The sequence below is a fragment of the Mytilus edulis genome, chromosome 5, assembly GCF_963676685.1.
Source record: "Mytilus edulis chromosome 5, xbMytEdul2.2, whole genome shotgun sequence".
Classification (NCBI taxonomy): domain Eukaryota; kingdom Metazoa; phylum Mollusca; class Bivalvia; order Mytilida; family Mytilidae; genus Mytilus; species Mytilus edulis.
Genome location: NC_092348.1, coordinates 47,600,448 through 47,620,542, shown reverse-complemented (window position 1 = coordinate 47,620,542; position 20,095 = coordinate 47,600,448). Strand labels below are relative to the sequence as shown.

General features: G+C 30.5%; 2 protein-coding genes across 4 annotated transcripts in view; one reads left to right on the top strand and one right to left on the bottom strand.

Moving 5' to 3' along the window:
- Positions 1-1,119: 1,119 nt before the first annotated feature.
- LOC139523828 (CAP-Gly domain-containing linker protein 1-like) lies at positions 1,120-18,175 on the bottom strand. 2 transcript variants are annotated; one of them, XM_071318155.1, is made up of 6 exons: positions 18,016-18,175; positions 16,570-16,756; positions 12,718-12,798; positions 11,529-11,718; positions 4,094-4,214; positions 1,120-3,418 (listed from the first exon to the last, which is right to left on the bottom strand). In XM_071318155.1, the coding sequence occupies exons 1-6, from the start codon at positions 18,055-18,057 to the stop codon at positions 3,188-3,190; spliced, it is 852 nt and encodes a 283-aa protein (XP_071174256.1). In that variant the 5' UTR covers positions 18,058-18,175; the 3' UTR covers positions 1,120-3,187. The 2 variants fall into 2 exon arrangements, with proteins under 2 accessions (XP_071174256.1, XP_071174257.1); XM_071318156.1 differs by lacking the exon at positions 18,016-18,175 and adding an exon at positions 17,480-17,685.
- A 141-nt stretch (positions 18,176-18,316) lies between these two features.
- The window catches only part of LOC139523825 (probable phospholipid-transporting ATPase IIB), a 42,944-nt gene continuing 41,165 nt past the window's right edge, over positions 18,317-20,095 (top strand). The window contains exon 1 of one of the 2 annotated variants that reach the window (XM_071318150.1): positions 18,317-18,437. In XM_071318150.1, the coding sequence (XP_071174251.1) occupies positions 18,376-18,437 (62 nt within the window). In that variant the 5' untranslated portion in view covers positions 18,317-18,375. Of the gene's footprint in view, positions 18,647-20,095 lie in introns of both variants that reach the window. The other variant, XM_071318151.1, reaches the window with a different exon arrangement.

Genomic DNA, 20,095 nt, shown 5'->3' with positions numbered 1-20,095 from the left:
TATTTTTTGACTGCAAGTTTTCATTGGTGGAGGAAGCTGGACAGAACCATGAGGATCAGCAGAAAACTTGCTATCCTTGGCAATTAAGATCGAAATCAAACACACCTTGCCAGGAGGATCAGCAGAAAACTTGCTATCCTTGGCAATTAAGATCGGAATCAAACACACCTTGCCAGGAGGATCAGCAGAAAACTTGCTATCCTTGGCAATTAAGATCGAAATCAAACACACCTTGCCACAAGGAGGTTTTGAACTCATGACCTCAGTGTTAAAAGGCTGATGGTCCTGAAAGAGGAACTGCTTATACATGTTATACAAGTTTTGCCTATGAGGTCCCAGATAAACACATGTCATATCGAGACAATATATTGATACAATCATTGTTGTGGGTCTTCTGCATGAACGAATAGAAAGGATTATTATACTAATTTTTATGTTGTTTTCTACAGACATAAATATTTTCTACCTAAATGACTACCGGTAGTAATATGGGGTATACATTATAATGAAGAAGCAACTAAATGATAGGAAAATAACCCAAGTCATTTAGAGAACAAATATTGTCTTCAACAATAGAAAGGTATTAATACAAAATATCAAACTTGATTTCCCGCAATCATAACAAATTGTAAATAATCATATTTGCCAATGAGAAAATTCTTCACAAGAGGCCAAATGACACAGAAATTAACAACTATAGGTCAATGTACAGCTTTCAACAATTAGAAGCCCTTACCACATAGTCATTTGTAGAAAGCCTCAAAATGACAAAAGGAAACTTATTATCATATATAACATGCATTGTTAAATTTCCTGACATCAAGTATTTTATTTCTAAAAATAGTTTTGTATCCTATGTTTGTTTATTTTTATATCTGGCTGGTGTCTTCTAAACATGACTTCATTTTTTCTTGAAACAGTATTTGTCAATAGGATTATTTCCTCAATTACTACAAGGCATAGGTCAACAATGGTATCTAGGAGGAGGAGGGGGTTTCAGAGGATCGGAAGAACCTTGCACATCCATGTCCAAACTTTTCAATTTTGTCGAGTCGAGACCAAAACCTGGTTGATTTTAAGATATCATTTTAAATGGCTGAGCATTAGAAACAAAAGACATCAATAGAGTAATTTATTGTCCAAAAATATTAACAAGTGTAAACTAGCATAATATATACTGTTATGCTAGAGTTATAGCTCTATACTTTCACAAAAAATGTTTAAAATATCACAGATATGTAACATGTAAAAGGAAGCTAAATGGTAATGCTACAATTGTCAATACAGAAATCTTGTATAGAAGACGATATAAAATGATTGGTTATATGTTTTTTTTTTAATGTATTTCAAAGAAAAAGCGCATGCTTTTTTAATTGGTAATTTTTCATTTTTTTCTCTGAAAATTTGCTTTAAAAGGAAATTTCAAATGGATCAGATAAAAAAAGTTAAAAATCATAAATAACAACAAAAACTATGGTGTTAAAATTCTTACTAAACATAACATAAAGAGTTAGCCTTGTTATTGAACTTTTTTTATGGTGAAGCAAGGATTAAACAATAAATTTCACATTAAAAAATCCTTCATTACAAAATGTTTCAATTTATAATTACAATTATCTATACTGACACAAATAAAAATAATACTTCTCACTCAAAAATTGCCTATATTTCTAAGTTTTTAAAGATAGTTTCTCATGAAAACTGCAAGATGTTTTACAAGAAAAATTATCAAGTTGATATAAAGTTTTTATGATAACGAAAAAAAAATGTATTCTATGTTGTAAAGTTTCCATCATTATGAATATTTGTTGACATTAAGGTTAGAAAACTCTTATAATTCACATCTTGCTATTTCTATGTCGGTATTAAAAGTTGTCACTTGATGCATAGCGCAATTATGAGTGCTTTAAAAATTAAGCAGGCTTTCAACCTGTTCACTTTATAAAAAGTTATATATGTTTTCAATATTTTAAAATCCCCAATTGTTTGATTAATTTGTCCATTTAATATCACCAGTACTTATTTTCTGGTGCTGGATAAAATAAAAAGGTGGAAAATACTTATGTAATGCCCAGTTATTTACACACATCCAATTTATATTCCCTGAAAAACACTAATATTAGTATCCATGTACAAATATTGTTAGTATTTCTGGTATCAGGTACATGAAAACATTACTATTTAGTATTGTCCAATATTAAGAGTAACTCCATCTGCATTTCTTGTTAGACAAATAAAAAAAAGACAATTAGTAAACACATTTAAACAGCACCTATACATAATATAAATAAAAATACAATGAACAAGACTCACAGACAAACCTTTCATAAATAGAAAAAAAATGTCTTATTTCATAAAAAAAAACCCATCAGATTATAGAAAAGAAAGTAAGTGCCATAGTTTCACTGTACTATCAAATATATACCTATTTAATTGTAAAGAAAAAGAAATTGACTGATTCATAAGTGTTTACAGAACATTTAGAAAAAAATATTCTTGAGATCATCATATTTCTTTTTGAATAAATTTACATTGTAATGTCTAAAAAAAAAAATTTCACTGTTTACAAATTAAATTATTATATGAAAATACGTTATTCATATGTTAAGCAAAATTTATATAAAAATGCTTTAATGAAACATTTCACAAACTTCGTTTCTACTCTCAACAAAAGATATACATGTAACAATAGATATCATACAATACACAGTTATGTAATGAGGCCTACTACTACATGATTCTGACATCTACATTTCTATAACTACAATTTTTCAAAAAAATTCTGGCATTTAAACAAAAATAAAACCAGCTAGGCAAAACGATATCACTTTTAATGTGACTTGTTTGGTTTACGTTTAAAAAAATTAAAGAAGTAGCATACAGTCATCTTTTCATACAAAAACAAAACACATACTGTGGATTCATTATTATTTGTTGGATATAAATTTTAGTAGTTTTCGTTGGTACAGTTGAACCACAAATTCAAATGTTCAATGTATTACACATTTTCTATAGGCTTTTATGCAGAGATTGACAAAACCATGAAATCAAATACCCACGAAAATGCAAGTTTTTCTCAATCCATGAAAAATGATACCCACGAAAATAAATGAATCCACAGTGTATCAACTAGTCTATATGTTTTTCTAATCAATAAATATCATGATGTATAATATAAGTACATTAATTAATCTTCATCACTATCATAATCAAGGTCAGCCCTTGTTCCCCTACGTTTTGATATAACTAATCCTTCTTCGTAAGCTCTTTGTAATTTTCTAAGGGTTATAGCCATTCTGTCAGCATTTTCGTTGTTTCCAAACTGCATTCGTAATTTTCTAAGTTCAAGTTTCTCCTGATCTGCTTCATTCATTATTTCTCTCCTTCGTCTTTCTCTTTCTTTTTGTCTTTCTAAATCCTGCAGTGCAAAAGGGAGTCAATTATTTTCTTTTATTAATATTTTAAATTAGAAATTTCTTAGCAGAAAACATTTTATTTCAATATTTCAATACATCTCTCAACTATATGTTATGCCCAATTTACTTTGTAATAAAGTTTTTATCTGCAAAAGTTTGATTCACAAAACTTATTTTATTATGAAAATTATATCCCACCTTTAAAAATAAAAGTTTTCTCCTTTTCATCAACAAAATAAACTTTGAAATATAAGACTTGAACTTACCAGAGAATGACAGATATAATAGTTTTCATAAATTGATCATTTAAACAAACACAAATAATCTTGTATTTCTTCAAATCAATTATGTGATGGATTCATTTACTTATTTAGATTTGAAGGATCTACAAAAGGATAAAAGTTTAACATACTAAAGCATACTATTTATTTGATTACCGGTAGATACAAAGAAATGGACTCAGGAAAAGTACAAGATTTTTCAACAGAACAATATGGTAAAATTTATTAGTTTTTTTTTTGTACACACGCATGTATATAAAATTTAATATCTTTCAAGGTTTTTATATTTTTCACATCAGTTACAACAGATACAATACTTTTTACATTGTTGAGAAGCTCTTGAAAAAAAATCATTTGTTCTTGGTTTGTTAGAAATAAATTAGTTTCATTATATACCTTTATAACAATATCATTTGGGTCTCCTACATGTATATTAGGTTCTGTTTTTGGTCTGGCTATTGTTGGCATCAAATCACTAGGTGGAGCCACTCCTGCTTTGGCATACAGTTCTACTAACCTGTTTAAGATAACAATTTCTATTAGAAAAGCAAAGAATATTATTAAACATAATCATATGTTTATGTTCAAGAAAGCATACAAAAGGGATTTATCCCAGAATTATGGTGTGCTGTTTGTCATCTATCTAGATGTGGAAAGTTGTCTCATATCTTTGTAATAATGTTGCAACATAGATTAAAATAATCGGTTCCATGTTTTCCCCCATGAATAAACAATTCTATTACACATAAAAATCCTGTCCTAATTAATTTAGGGTATACATTGCCAATATTAAAAAGGCTGAATATTAATCTAATTATCTGTAATTATACTTATGGTACATCAGTAAAAGGCAATCAAATAAGTTAAAAAAAAATCTTATGAAGTCAATTCACAGGAAGAAAAGGGATAAGGGACACACAGTTAAACTAAACACATGCTACCAAAGGGATAACTCTACTCAAACATTTTTCAAAATATCAAAATAGTTCACAGGGTTACACAAAAATAATCTCCTACATGCTTTGAAATTTAAATACTGGATTCATCTTATTGTACCTCTAAAGGTGAATTAAGAGAACATGATATGGATGAAAATTTTAACAACAGTCGATCTACTCTGAAATTATAAACAGAGTCGACCAAGAGTGGTTGGTTGTTGTTTTCTAAACACACACTGTCACTCACTCCAGGGTTTCAAACTCATACTGAAATCAGCTAATCAAGAAAAGTACTGTAAATTCAGAAATTATTGTGTGCATTTATTATTGATATTTTGACTAAAATGTGATTTTAATTTTTGCAGTACTGTAAAAAATTCTGTTTAATTCATATTAAAAAATTCAAAATGCAAGTTTAAATTATTGCGATTATAACCATGTTGCATTTTTCACAATGATAAAAACACTGCAATAATATCTGAATTTTCAGTACATTTTTTAATCACCTTGATATCTACAGTCCCTTTCTAGCATTCAAAAAGGCGTTTTATTTTCATCATATCAAGATATTATTACTGCCTTTCAAATTGCATACTATGAGAATTGCAACCAAACCATCTGATCCTTTTATCCATATTAATTTTATATCCGTTTCATGCTGTTTTGTGTCTTAATTTTTTTCATATTTGTTTTCATCATCTGGTAATTGCAGTTTTTAAATGTTCTGAGTTTAATTGGGCTGCTTTGTATGTGGCATACAATTAAGTTTTGGTGATGTGGAATTGATTCTATTTGCTGTTTTCTTTTGATATATGTCCATATCGAGTCAGAAATATAATACCCTTTAACAACTTTTTAAGCTCATGATATTGGTCATTATATGGACTTGTTATTGTTTTAATGATAATAAAAAATGTTATTGTCTGCCATATCTTATTGCAAGATAAATGAATATTTATGAATTATGAAAAAAAAAATCCTTCCATTATTTAATTCATATGAACATAGTAACAAGAGTGCACACACTGAAATGTCTCGCCTTCTTTACTAATTATTGATATTATGTTGATAGTCCTAAGTATAAAGCTTTATTACAACTGCCACATAAACTTAACATTAACCAAGATAGCTAAACAAAGACCAATGAACCATGAAAATGAGGTCAAGGTCAGATGAACTATGCCAGGCAGACATGTACAGCTAACAATGCTTAAATACAACAATTATAGTTGACCTATTACTTATAGTTTAAGAAAAATAGACCAAAACACAAAAACTTAACACTGATCAATGAACCATGAAAATGAGGTCAAGGTCAAATAAAACCGGCACCACTGACATATAGATCATAAAATATTTCTATACACCAAATATAGTTGATCTATGGCTTATAGTATTAGATAAAGAGACTAAAACTCAAAAACTTAACTTTAACCATTGAACCATGAAAATGAGGTCAAGGTCAGATGACATCTGCCCGCTAGACATGTACACCTTACAACCATTCCATACAACAAATATAGTAGACCTATTGCATAAAGTATGAGAAAAACAGACCAAAACACAAAAACTTAACTATAACCACTGAACCATGAAAATAAGGTCAAGGTCAGATGACACCTGCCAGTTGGACATGTACACCTTACAGTCCTTCCATACACCGAATATACTAGCCCTATTGCTTATAGTATCTGAGATATGGACTTGACCACCAAAACTTAACCTTGTTCACTGATCCATGAAATGAGGTCGAGGTCAAGTGAAAACTGTCTGACGGGCATGAGGACCTTGCAAGGTACGCACACACCAAATATAATTATCCTATTACTTATTATAAGAGAATATTCAACATCAGATTTTTTTTTCAAATGGTCACTGAACCATGAAAATAAGGTCAAGGACATTAGACCTGTGACTGACGGAAACTTCGTAACATGAGGAATCTATATACAAAGTATGAAGCATCCAGGTCTTCCACCTTCTAAAATATAAAGCTTTTAAGAAGTTAGCTAACGCCGCCGCCACCGTAGCCGCCGCCGGATCACTATCCCTATGTCGAGCTTTCTGCAACAAAAGTTGCAGGCTCGACAAAAATTAACATCCATCAAGTACACCTTAATGTGACTACCCTCCCCTCCCAAATAAAAATCCATCTTCAGAGAGGTTTGTGTGCTAATTAAGGCACATAATCTGAGGATTTTGTCTAATTTTTGTGCACTATTGTCTAAGATCATTAGAACACATGTCAATGGCACAGTAACACATTTCGTCCGTCATTATTCAATTTATGATTTTTATCGCCCTATTGGTATTATCCTTCTTTCATATATACATTTTCATTTTCACTGAACTAGTATATATATGTTACAGTGAATTTGTATAATCAGGGATTATGTAGAATCCCTGATTTTTCAGGGAATATGTAGAATCACTAAAATCATTAGTAATTATATATAATCCCTGAAAATGACCAGTGATTTTACATAATCACTGAACATTTGATTAATTATTCTACAAATTCCCTAATATAATTTCAGGGATTATGAATAATTTAAGGATTCGTTGTTTGATAAAATAAAAAATATATAGACAGAACAAATTAATTCGTTGATAGTGTGTTAATTTTCCATTTATTTTATTGAGTTAAGCCTTCCAATTGATATTTAATCGTGTGTTTTTCTATGTTGTGATGTTATACTATTGTTTCAGAAAAGGGGAGAAGGTTTGGTACCATTAAAACGTTTAATCCCGCTGCAAATGTTTGTACCTGTCCTAAGTCAGGAATCTGATGTACAGTAGTTGTCATTTGTTTATGTAATTTATACATGTTTCTCGTTTTTTTTTAATATAAAATGTAGATTAGACCATTGGTTTTCCCGTTTGAATGGTTTTACACGTCTAGTAATTTCGGAGCCCTTTATAGCTTGTTGTTCGGTTTGAGCCAAGGCTCCGTTTTGAAGGCCGTACATTGACCTATAATGGTTTACTTTTATAAATTGTTATTTGGATTTAGAGTTGTCTCATTGGCACTAACACCACATCTTCCTATATCTATAAAGTATAAAATTATCATTTTTGTCGAGCCTTCGACTTTAGTCGAAAAAGCGAGACTAAGCGATCCTACATTCCGTCGGGGGCGGCGGCGTCCGCAAATATTCACTCTGTGGTTAAAGTTTTTGAAATTTTAATAACTTTCTTAAACTATACTGAATTTCTACCAAACTTTGACAGAAGCTTGTTTATGATCATAAGAAAGTATCCAGAAGTAAATTTTGTAAAAATAAAATTCCATTTTTTCCGTATTTTACTTATAAATGGACTTAGTTTTTCTGCGAGGAAACATTACATTCACTCTGTGGTTAAAGTTTTTAAAATTTTAATAACTTTCATAAACTATCCTTGATTTCTACCAAACTTTGACAGAAGCTTGTTTATGATCATAAGATAGTATCAAGAAGATAATTTTGTAAAAATAAATTTCCACTTTTCCGTATTTTACTTATAAATGGACTTAGTTTTTCTGCGAGGAAACATTACATTCACTCTGTGGTTAAAGTTTTTAAAATTTTAATAACTTTCATAAACTATCCTTGATTTGTACCAAACTTGGACAGAAGCTTGTTTATGATCATAAGATAGTATCAAACAGAAAATTTTGTAAAAATAAATTTCCACTTTTCCGTGTTTTACTTTTAAATGGACTTAGTTTTTTTGCCAGAAACAAACATTCACTCTGTGGTTTAAGTTTTTAAAATTTTTATAATGTTTTTAAACTATCCTGGATTTCTACAAAACTTAGACAAAAGCTTGTTTCTGATCATAAGATATTATTCAGAAGTAAATTTTGTAAAAAAAAAATCACTTTTTCTGTATTTTACTTATAAATGGACTTAGTTTTTCTTCCAGTTAACATTACATACAGTCTGCAGTTAAAGTTTATAAAACATTTATTAGATTCTCATAAACTATCCTGGATTTTTTACCAAACTTGGAAGCTTCTTTCAATCAAAAGACAGTATCGAAAGGGAATTTTTATTGATGTTTTTCCTCATTTTTGTTGAGTCTGCAATTAACAGCAAAAGTAGGCGAGACACTGGGTTCCGTGGAACCCTTACGAATTTTTTTTAACTTTCATATTCCTTGCCAGATGAAATAATTTTGCTTTTAAACACAGAGGATGGTCTTAAAGGTATAACCATACAGGGTTTCGAGATAAAGTTGAAGACTTCAAAATTAATAATATCAAGATTCCCTTTATAGCAATAACTTAACATATATTGTTTGTTTTTAAAAGCCAGCGTCAAATGGATATTCATGTTCTATTTGTAAATCTACAGAGCATGTTTTTTGTGGTACATGTAAAACAAATGGTGAAGAAGATCATGGAACACCTGTATTTTGGTGTTTTTTTTGTTTTTTTCTCCTCAAATGAACAAGAAATTCAAACAGAGAGAACTTACGCATCTAAATGTATAGAAAAACTAAGGATTGACAATTAGAACAAAATTGTAGAGGAAGCTGGAATTTGGTGTAATATTCTCATAGCAATTCCACAGGGTAAAAAGGGAAAGGGAATCCCAAAAAAACATAATTGTAATTGTTCACCAAAAGTCGGAATAAGGACATTGCCTGGCCAAAAAAAACATGGGGTCTTGCAAGAACCAGTTCGAGGTTGCTTATTCTCTTATTTTGGGGTACCTACAGATGTTTTTACTGAACACTTTATTTCTCTTAGGCGGGTCATAAAATCTGATTCGATATGTGAAGGTAAATGTTTTCTAAAATATGGATATTGTGGTAAATACAGATGTACAATGTAAAGCATATTATTTTAATATATTGTGTTTAACATTTTGATATATATATTGTGCCTAACATTTAAACAATCAATAAAGTTATAATTTTGATATTTTGTGCTTAACATTTTACAATTTATGTTTATACAGTGTAATCATGGTAATGCTGTTTTAATAAGATTTTATAGCATACATTATTTGACTTTTATTCACTTTCTTTATAAATAAAACTATTTCTTCATTTCAGTTATTATGTATAATCCCTGACGTTTTTTCTAGTGATTATACATAATCCCTGAAAATTTTAGTGATTATATATAATCCCTAAACTGGCCAGTGATTCTACATAATCCCTGAAATTTTCAGGGATTCTACATAATCACTGATTATACAAATTCACTGTAACATATATATTTGTTAAGAGGTCAGCTGAAGGACGCCTCCGGGTGCGGGAATTTCTTGCTGCATTGAAGACCTGTTGGTGACCTTCTGCTGTTGTCTGCTCTATGGTCAGGTTGTTGTCTCTTTGACACATTCCCCATTTCCATTCTCAATTTTATGTACATGCAAATAACTGTAATTTATTAGTGAATAGTTCTGTTTTCTCTAGGGTTCAGCCTATGGTGTGTTAATCAATGGCATCTACAGATATACTCTAGGTCTCTGGCAAAACCATGCTCAAAGCTTAACCAGATTATAATAGTTACCTTATAACTCTGCAATTTCAAAATATAGTTTAATACAAAATTTTGCAGTAACATGTAACCGTATTCAGAAATTTCAAAATAATTCCTGAACCAAATAAGACAGTGTTTTCTCCCTGTCAGAACTGGTATGAATAAAATATGAAGTGTGGATTTTAATTTATATGGAGTTATAAGTTTAATAATATAGAATTTTTATTATCAATTAATATTATACTTGTGAGTGATAAATATAATGAACTTTGGTTACTTTTAAAGGAACTGCAACAAATGTAACTTATGTTTTGAATAAATTTACAGAAAAGTAGTCTGAGCAGACCCATAGCTAAAATTATAAATCAAGAAAACTGATTTGAATCATTGAAAACAGATGAACTTGAATAATCTAAGCTGTTAAATCTTTACTATGATAAAAACTTGGGAAAAAGTATAAAGAGCATACATCAATAAGACCTATTTGACACCAAAATAATCTAGAAATCTAGATCAATATTACGTCGTAACTATAATCCCCTTCCCTTTCATGAATGTGACCTACCAAATTAGTCTATTAAACGGATTTGATATCACATAAGCAACACGACGGGTGCCACATGTGGAGCAGGATCTGCTTACCCTGAGATCACCCCTAGTTTTTTGTGGGGTTCGTGTTGTTTATTCTTTAGTTTTCTATGCTGTGACATGTGTACTATTGTTTGTCTGTTTATTATTTTTATTTTAAGCCATGGCGTTGTCAGTTTGTTTTAGATTTATGAGTTTGACTGTCCCTTTGGTATCTTCCGTCCCTCTTTTAGAATAAGATTCTGATCAATCTGATTTTTTTTATCTAATAAGTTCAGAATTTTCTGAAGTTTGGAATATATTATAACCCTATCAAAAAACAAAACTGGGTTAATCTGTAAATGATAATTTTTTTCTCTCCAAAAAAGAATAATGTTTTCTAACTTTTTGCTTGAAATTTCATATTTTGTAATTACAATAATGAACTTGAACCACATGCCATGTTGGTGAAATTTCAGTTGGCTTGTATTTCATTTACAGGTTTTATTTTATTTGTTACCAATTCTTGTTGATTTAGAAAAAAAATATTCATGGATAATTGAATGCTTGGCTTTGTCAGTCTACGTACAAGCTTATAAAAAAATTGGACTTCATTGGACATTCAATTCCTGGTTCACTTTTATCTTGTTCACCCACAACACCTACAAAAAGTGGTATCACTAATATAATATTGAATCCACAGTATTTAGACTTAATTAGGGTCTAAACCATTACATATATCATGAAGTCTATCTTTAATACCTTGTAATCTAAGAAATAAATTAAGTGCTATTATTTTTCAGTATGTTACTGATGTTTCAAATTAATTAAAAGTTTTCTAACTCTAGCTTACTTTTGATTTCTCTCTTTTCTCCTTTTCTTTACTTCTTCAAAACTTGGATACATGAAATTCCCTTGCATTGGAGGACGCTTGTCAACTTGTTTTAATTTTTGTACTTCTGTGTATGTTACCATTGCACCATGCCCTCGTTCACAATAAAAATAACGCTTTCCTTTAAAAACACCATTGTGAGTTGAATTAACTGAAAAGATAAAAGAAATTGTTATAAAGATCTGGGAAGATATGAATATATACATAATAGATATAGGAAGATGTGGTGTGAGTTAAGTTACTGAACTAGATTTCCGTAAAAAGTCAAATAACAAAAGTATGGAACTTTAAAATCTAAAACTGAAGCAGTGGTCACTTAACAAATGGCAAATTCAAAAGCTCAGACACACCAAACAAATGGAAAACAACTGTCATCTTCCTGACTTAGTTCATTCATTTCCTTGTGAACAAATTGGTACAAATATATCTGGTCTAATATACTATTTTTTTTACGTTGTGCTTCTACACCATTGTCCCAAAGTAAGAGGAGGGTTGAGTATTCAAAAACATATTTAAGCCTGCCACATTCTGTATGTGTTTGTCCTCAGACGGGGGTTATTGTTGGTTGCTATCTGTCATCTTTTATAATTAGTTTAAACATACTTATTTAAAGTGGATTTGGAAACAAGTTTTGCAACTTATGTTAATCCCCTTCCACTTTGTGGGTGCGAGTGCTGCCTTGTAGCAGCATTAGCCTACTCTTTTTTCGAAATCTACGAGGGTGTCTTTAACGTGCAAGAGATATGGCTCTCTCTTAACACGGGTCAGCCATTTATCGTCCCCTTCAGACAGACTATCATAGTTTCCTCAAGACCATACTTGCAAATGATGTCAGGGGAGAGCTGAAAATTAAGTTCCTAAAATTTTCATACCGAACGGGAATCGAACCAGGAACCTTTGTGTTAGTAGTCCGATGCATTAACCACTACACCACGGCTAATTAGAAAGACTAATGATTTTCCTGTTTAAATTGTTTAACATGTTGTCGTGTAATGGACTTTTATCGCTTCCTATACTGTATTCATGGTCATGGTTGAAGGCTTAAAGTGACCTATAATTTAAATAACAATTTGGCCTCTGGTGGACAGTTTTTTTTATTATTTAAGACCATTCATACAAAAAGTACAAAAACTGGTAATAAAAAACTTACTATTGTCATCTAATTTTACTCCAACATACAATCTAGGGGCAATAGCATTATCATCAATAACTCCTACAAATTTCACAGTACCTGAAAATAGTAAACACCTCTAAAGTTTATACACATGTACATCTATCTTTAGAATACATATTGTCCTTTCTAGCTCAATTTTTCGTTATATTTGTAACCCTCTTGCCTTTTGGGAGGCAATAGATCAACAAATTTTATCCACAAAACCCTTACATTTGCCAATATATTTTAAAACTTACATCTCAAATATAATTTGTACAAAAAAATGATTTTTTTCTTAGTGTCTACTACCATTTTATTTTTAATTTCACTCTGTACATATTTCATAAAAATATTCACAAACACAGTTTTCTGTCAAATATTATAGTTCTGCAAACACCAAATTATCTTATAAACAAACTATGAACCTTTCCTTAACTTTCAATTTATTTTATTATGTGTTATATATACTCTACAGAAAAAAGAAATAATTTATTCATGAAAATGATATTGTCTAAAAGTGCACAGCACTGTATACCAATTTGTACTGGTATACCAGCAGAAATTAATTCAACAAAAAAATATATAATGCACTCAGACCTTAAATTTCATTTTTCTTATAGATCTGTGATGGGAATTTTAAAATGTGAAAACATCTTCATCATAATTATTTCCAGAAACTCATATATAAAATCATATCTTACTTTATACATACGAGTCAGAGCAAATAATTTACTGTTATAGGAAGTTATATGTTAATCATATGATAAGTCAAGTACTAGCCACTTTAGAGGGGGAATAGGAGGAGTCCTGATCCCGAAATTCCTGGCTTAAAAACACGAAATCCAGAGCTTAAAAACACGAAATCCAGAAGTCCCGAAATTGGAAAAAAGAATTCCCGGAACCCAAAAGGGTCAATCCCAAAGTCCTAAGCTTAAAAACACCCGATCCTGGAGTCCCGATAAAGGGTCTATCCCCCCTCACTTTAACTCCTCCAGAAAAATAAAACCCCTGCTCTACAATTTAAATTACTATCAGTATTTATTATTTAAAATACAAGAAGTTGACAAAAAAGTGCTGGCACTATCGCCAGAAAGTGACAACTTTGTCTCATGTAGTTATATTTGTTGCAGATGAAATAAAAAAACAAGATACATGTACATGTAGCTTAATCAATCTGCAACAAATATCACAACATGAGACCAAAAAATAGTCTTGTGATATTTGTTGCAGATGAAATAAAAAAATCTCCCGACAGATTAAATAAATCAGGAAAAAAAATTTGTAAGGGTTCCGCGGAACCCAATGTCTCGCCTACTTTTGTTGTAAATTGGTGAAAATACTATCTTATGATTATAAGAAGCTTCTGTCCAAGTTTGATAAAAATCTAGGATAGTTAATGAATCTAATAAATGTTTTGAAAACTTTAACTGCAGACTGTATGTAATGTTAACTGGAAGAATATCTAAGTCCATTTAAGAGAAAATATGGAAAAAATGGAGTTATCTTTTTACAAAATTTACTTCTGGATACTATCTTATGATCATAAATAAGCTTCTGTCCAAGTTTGGTACAAATCCAGGATAGTTTAAGAAAGTTATTAAAATTTTAAAAACTTTAACCACAGAGTGAATGTAATGTTTCTCTGCAGAAAAACTAAGTCCATTTAAAAGTAAAATACGGAAAAAATGGATTTATTTTTTTTACAAAATTTACTTCTGGATACTATCTTATGATCATAAACAAGCTTCTGTCCAAGTTTGGTACAAACCCAGTATAGTTTAAGAAAGTTATTAAAATTCTAAAAACTTTAACCACAGAGTGAATGTTATGTTTCCCCGCACAAAATACTAAGTCTATTTAAGAGTAAAATATGGAAAAAATGGAATTTTATTTTTACAAAATTTACTTCTGGATACTATCTTATGATCATAAACAAGCTTCTGTCCAAGTTTGGTACAAACCCAGGATAGTTTAAGAAAGTTATTAAAATTCTAAAAACTTTAACCACAGAGTGAATGTTATGTTTCCTCGCACAAAAAACTAAGTCCATTTAAGAGTAAAATATGGAAAAAATGGAATTTTATTTTTACAAAATTTACTTCTGGATACTGTCTTGTGATCATAAACAAGCTTCTGTCCAAGTTTGGTAGAAATCCAGTATAGTTAAAGAAAGTTATTAAAATTTAAAAAACTTTAACCACAGAGTGAATATTTGTGGACGCCGCCGACGACGACGCCGACGGAATGTAGTCTCGCTTAGTCTCGCTTTTTCGACTAAAGTCATAGGCTCGACAAAAATGACACTCACAGAGAAAATAATGATACTAATTCACATAAACCAATCGACAATCTAAATTATATAATCAAACTGACTAAAGAAAATTAAAAAGAGACAACAAAAGAGATCTAATTTTACGTTTGTATCATCTAAAAATACCGTCTACTTGTCCAATGATTAAATACAAAAAAGTTCAAAGATGAATATTATAATTAATTGAAATAACACAGGAATCAAAATACAATTTTGCAGAGTTGTTATTGTTACAGTGGATAGCACTCATGTTTAACTACTTTTCTTGCAAATGGTCAGTTCAATGAAAATTTTACCAAGTGCCTTTCAAAATATTGTTCAGTGTAGATACAAATTTTGTTCAGAAGACAGCTTAATTCAGGTGATTCCAAGAAATAACTCATAAACAATTGAGTTTTAACACCAAAAAGAAATGTCCCATAATAATTCATGCAGGCCTTATATTCCACTGCTCTACAAAGGCTACATATGTACAAAATGTATGTAATAAGAGCCTTAAGCCCTGGAAAATCTAACTCAATAACATTTATACGCTTTCAGCAAATTGGCTTCCTCACCAGACAGCATCATTCAATATCCTTGATTTGCGATGCTTTTTTTTTTTTTTTTTATAGAATTAAGAATTAAGGCCCTTGCAAGTGGGACAGTTGATCACTGAGAGGGACTGAACTATTTTGGTTAAAAAAAATTCAAATGACTGTTAATACTGTATCAAATAAAATCGACCTATTGCAAGAAAATTGGTAAATAAATAGAAGGGTAATATATATATAAAATGTAGGAAGGTGTAGGACTTTCACCTCTGTAATTTAAAATAAATGTTAAATGCTACACCATGTACATCAACTACATGTATTTGAAATAAATATTACCTTTTCTAAATTTAGAACCTATTTATAAATGATCATTATCAAAATGTTAACATATTGCAGTCAAGATATGTATGAAAGATCATATTACTGTGAGCTTCACTAGTTACAGAGTAGTTACTAAAAATTCCGGTTAGAATAAATAGCTTAGACCTGTCATTCATGCTGAAGACTGATAGTACACTGACAAATTTGTTTTCCCGCTTGGTTTAAAGACAGATTGTATTTTAATAATTTTGATTAATGACGGTCACGACTGTTCAGAAAAAATAAAAATATTTTTATTCGTATGCACTTGCTATTCTATAATTTTTTGTTTGTTTATGAGAATTTTGTACAGCTTATTCAATCGTCCACAAAAATTTCTTTTAGGACTCAATTATGACTATCGATTATGATGAAAATGACATACATTTGTATTATGTAAACTGTATTAAGTATGAGTTAAAATATACATGTATGATACTTATTCATCAATATAAAAGGATATATAGCTGATTTATTTTCATTATTCTTATTAATGCATTCCCATTTTAACGTCTATTTTGCTGGCACATGTTATTTTTCAGTTATAAAATATAAAGATTAAATAAAATGAATTTTCTTTTGCTAAAAGTAATTTGTAGAACAATACTTCTACAAATAGCATCTATGAAAATCAAATATTACCAGCATGTTGCCCTCGAACAAGAACTCGATCTCCAACTTTAACACCTCGCTGATCATGTGGTATGGTTGTAGAATCATCTGCTCTGCTTAGTGAAGATTCTCTTAATAATTCTGCTGCTTCTCCAAAATTGTCCTTCCAAAATGATCTACAAGGCCCACATGTACACATGAATGGGTCAACATCACTCTATAATACACAAATTATTCATTGAGTACATAATAAATATATGTACAATAAAAGCCTACATTTTATAAAAAAAAATGCTAGTAGCCAACCTTGAATCTTGAACACTATCAAGCAAGCGTGGCCACTAGCCTGCTGGGTACTATGTATTATATATGTAATCATTATCTACTTACTCTTTTGTCCCTGCATAGATATTCAACAATAATATAAACTTTTTTAAAATCAATTATTTTGCTACCCATTATACTACATGTAATCCAAGTTTAAATTTATAAGTATCAATCTGTTTCATTTTGTTTAATCATGTTTGTGTCAGGGGCGGATTCAGCCATTTCTAAAGGGGGTGGGGGTCCAACTATATGTCCCCATTCAAATGCATTGATAGTCCAAAAAAAGGGGGGTTCATAAACATTTATATAATATTACATGTACACTTTCCATGTATAGCCTTATAAACTTTTACACATTTCATACTCATGTGATTTTAGAGTTAGCCATAAAATTACAACAGATATGAGTGATAGATCATGGTGCTATTCATATTTATATGAACAACAACTCAAAAACAAACATCTTAGTTTTTAGAGAAAGATAACTTATAATTTCTGATAAATGTACCCGTTTATCTAACCAATTTAAAAATAAAACAGTTATTTATCATGTTGATCAGGCTGAATATAAAGATAGCAAGTATGATGGAACAAATCAGAAAACTTCACTTACCAGCCTATAACGCGGTGCAAACATTTCTATTGTTTTATCTGTAATTTGTTGCTAAAAGAAATTTTGTTTGTTTTTCAATCATCGACATCAACTATCAAACAAATCAATACAAAGAAGTGTATTGTTTGTAACTTTCCTTCATTTCATGTTTGTGCATGGTTAAGAAAGTACCTGAGTGTACGATTACCTAGTTCATTTCATGTGACAAATCTAATAAGAAGTTGACATATAAAATGGTTTGTCTGTTTTTGTTCAATCAGGTGTAACAAGTAAAGGTGGCAATGCAATGATCCATATAGCAATAAAACAGAATACATATCAATGCAGGGCTTATTGTTCACTATTTCTCACTATTCTACTTCTAGTTAAAAAATCTACTCAAAAGATGTGTCTGTTAATGAACTTAAAAGATATCTATTATCATACTCCTCATTGTAATAAAAAAAGTATATTTTTTGTAATAAAAAAAGTATATTTTTATTTGAATTTCACCATTTTGGTTTATAAAATCATTGACTTTCATTAATTGTTTTTACCTCGATGTGTTTGTGTTTACTTTTATGACTACAAGCACTCATTTTGAACACTTCTGTGATTGAAATATTGTAAAATTATGGGTTCACATGTCTTAAAATTTATCAGGCGTCCTGTTGTTATGGAGCACTTTTGTACTTCCGGTTGTTTTCGGCACTACTTACATCATTGAAAATATTTTAATTTACCACTCCCTCTGCATGATTTAACGTGCATATTTAATCTTGAGTAACTTGTATTTCAAATTAATTAAATAAAGATAGTATAAAAGTAAGTTTTAATTGAAATTCTCATTTTCTTCCTGTCGATGTTTTCATGACACAAGCGACTAGGAAGAAATCAATATTTGGTGATGAGGATAAATGAGTAAAAGTAGCCAATACGGTACTACTAGACGAGCACGTCGATCAAAACAGTATACAAGGTACTAGGCAGAATCATAAACATGCAAAATAACTTGTGCTTATAACCCCTGACAAATTCGTCCTCAAAATACCACTTGACAATGAGTCATAAGTTATTTTTTTCTTTTGGCATATCTGTCAGTTGGAAGTTAGATCCTTTGCAGAACTCAACACTGAAGTTATAAGCAGCTATTTAGAGGTTTAAGACAACAAGTCGAAAATTAATCAGGTATCATTTATCTGTTAACTATATATACAATTGTAGTTAAGCCATCTGGAAACAGCAAAAAAATTATACTGTATACACAATTTTAGACATTTTGGTACTTTTATGTTAAATAGTCATATGCTTTTATGTTGTTTGTGGTATTATCAGCATCAAATGAAGATAGGGGTCTTATCATCATATACTTGTAGATAAGGTAGGTGGAGAATTCTCTTGATGATGAACGACTGTTTTGACTGACAATCTGTCAGAGCTTGTCCGATATCAAAAAGTGTATATTTTGCTCATCTAAAACAGATCATGGTTCCCACTTAATGGTGCCTTGATCTGTTTATTTGTTATGCCCTACCAATGATAGTAGAGGGGCATTATGTTTTCTGGTCTGTGTGTTCGTCTGTCTGTTTGTCGTTCGTCCGTTCTGCTTCTAAAGTTTTTGGTCAATGTAGTTTTTTATGAAGTTGAAGTCCTATCAACTAGAAACTTAGTACACATGTTCCCTATGGTATAATCTTTTTATACCCCACCTACGACAGTAGAGGGGCATTATGTTTTCTGGTCTGTGGCTCTGTTCGTTCATCTGTTCGTTCGCAGGTGAAAGTTTTTGGTCAAGGTAGTTTTTGATGTAGCTGAAGTCCAATCAACTAGAAACTTAGTACACTTGTTGCTTATGATATGATCTTTCTAATTTTAAAGCCAAATTAGATTTTTGACCCAAATTTTACGGTCAACTGAACATAGAAAATGAAAATGGGAGTTTCAGGTTAAAGTTTTTGGTCAAGGTAGTTTTTGATGAAGCTGAAGTCCAATCAACTTGAAACTTAGTACACTTGCTGCTTATGATATCGTCTTTCTTATTTGTAAGCCAAATTAGACTTTTGACCCAATTTTACGGTGGATGGAACATGGAAAATGATAGTGCCAGTGGGGCATCCGTGTACTTTGGACACATTATTGTTAATTTTATTGCCAAATTAGTTTTTTTACCAATTTCACAGTCCATTGATCATGGAAAATGATAGTGTGAGTGGGGCATCTGTGTACTTTGGAGACACTCTTGTTCATTGATCTCTTCATTTATGAAAGTTTTACCTACTAGTATGCAAACCTTTATTTTCTCATATTTGGACAGTTTCCATTGATTCTGTCATTTTAAAATTTTCTTTTCAAATGGATGTCAAGTTACAAGAGACTTCATGGACTGAAGAATTAAGTATTCATGTATGAACGTAACAGTTCTCTAACTTAATTTACCCTCAACCAAATGTTATGAAACTTACAATACTTATCATGCTTATTACCACAAAACTCAGATCATGTACAAATGAACACATTTTGATCATGTTGATGGTCACTTTTACCATTCTTCTGTGAGTGAGTGAGTTACGTCACTTTATAACTTAATATGATATGCATGTGGGGGCATCATCTGTGTCCCATGTACACATTCATTTT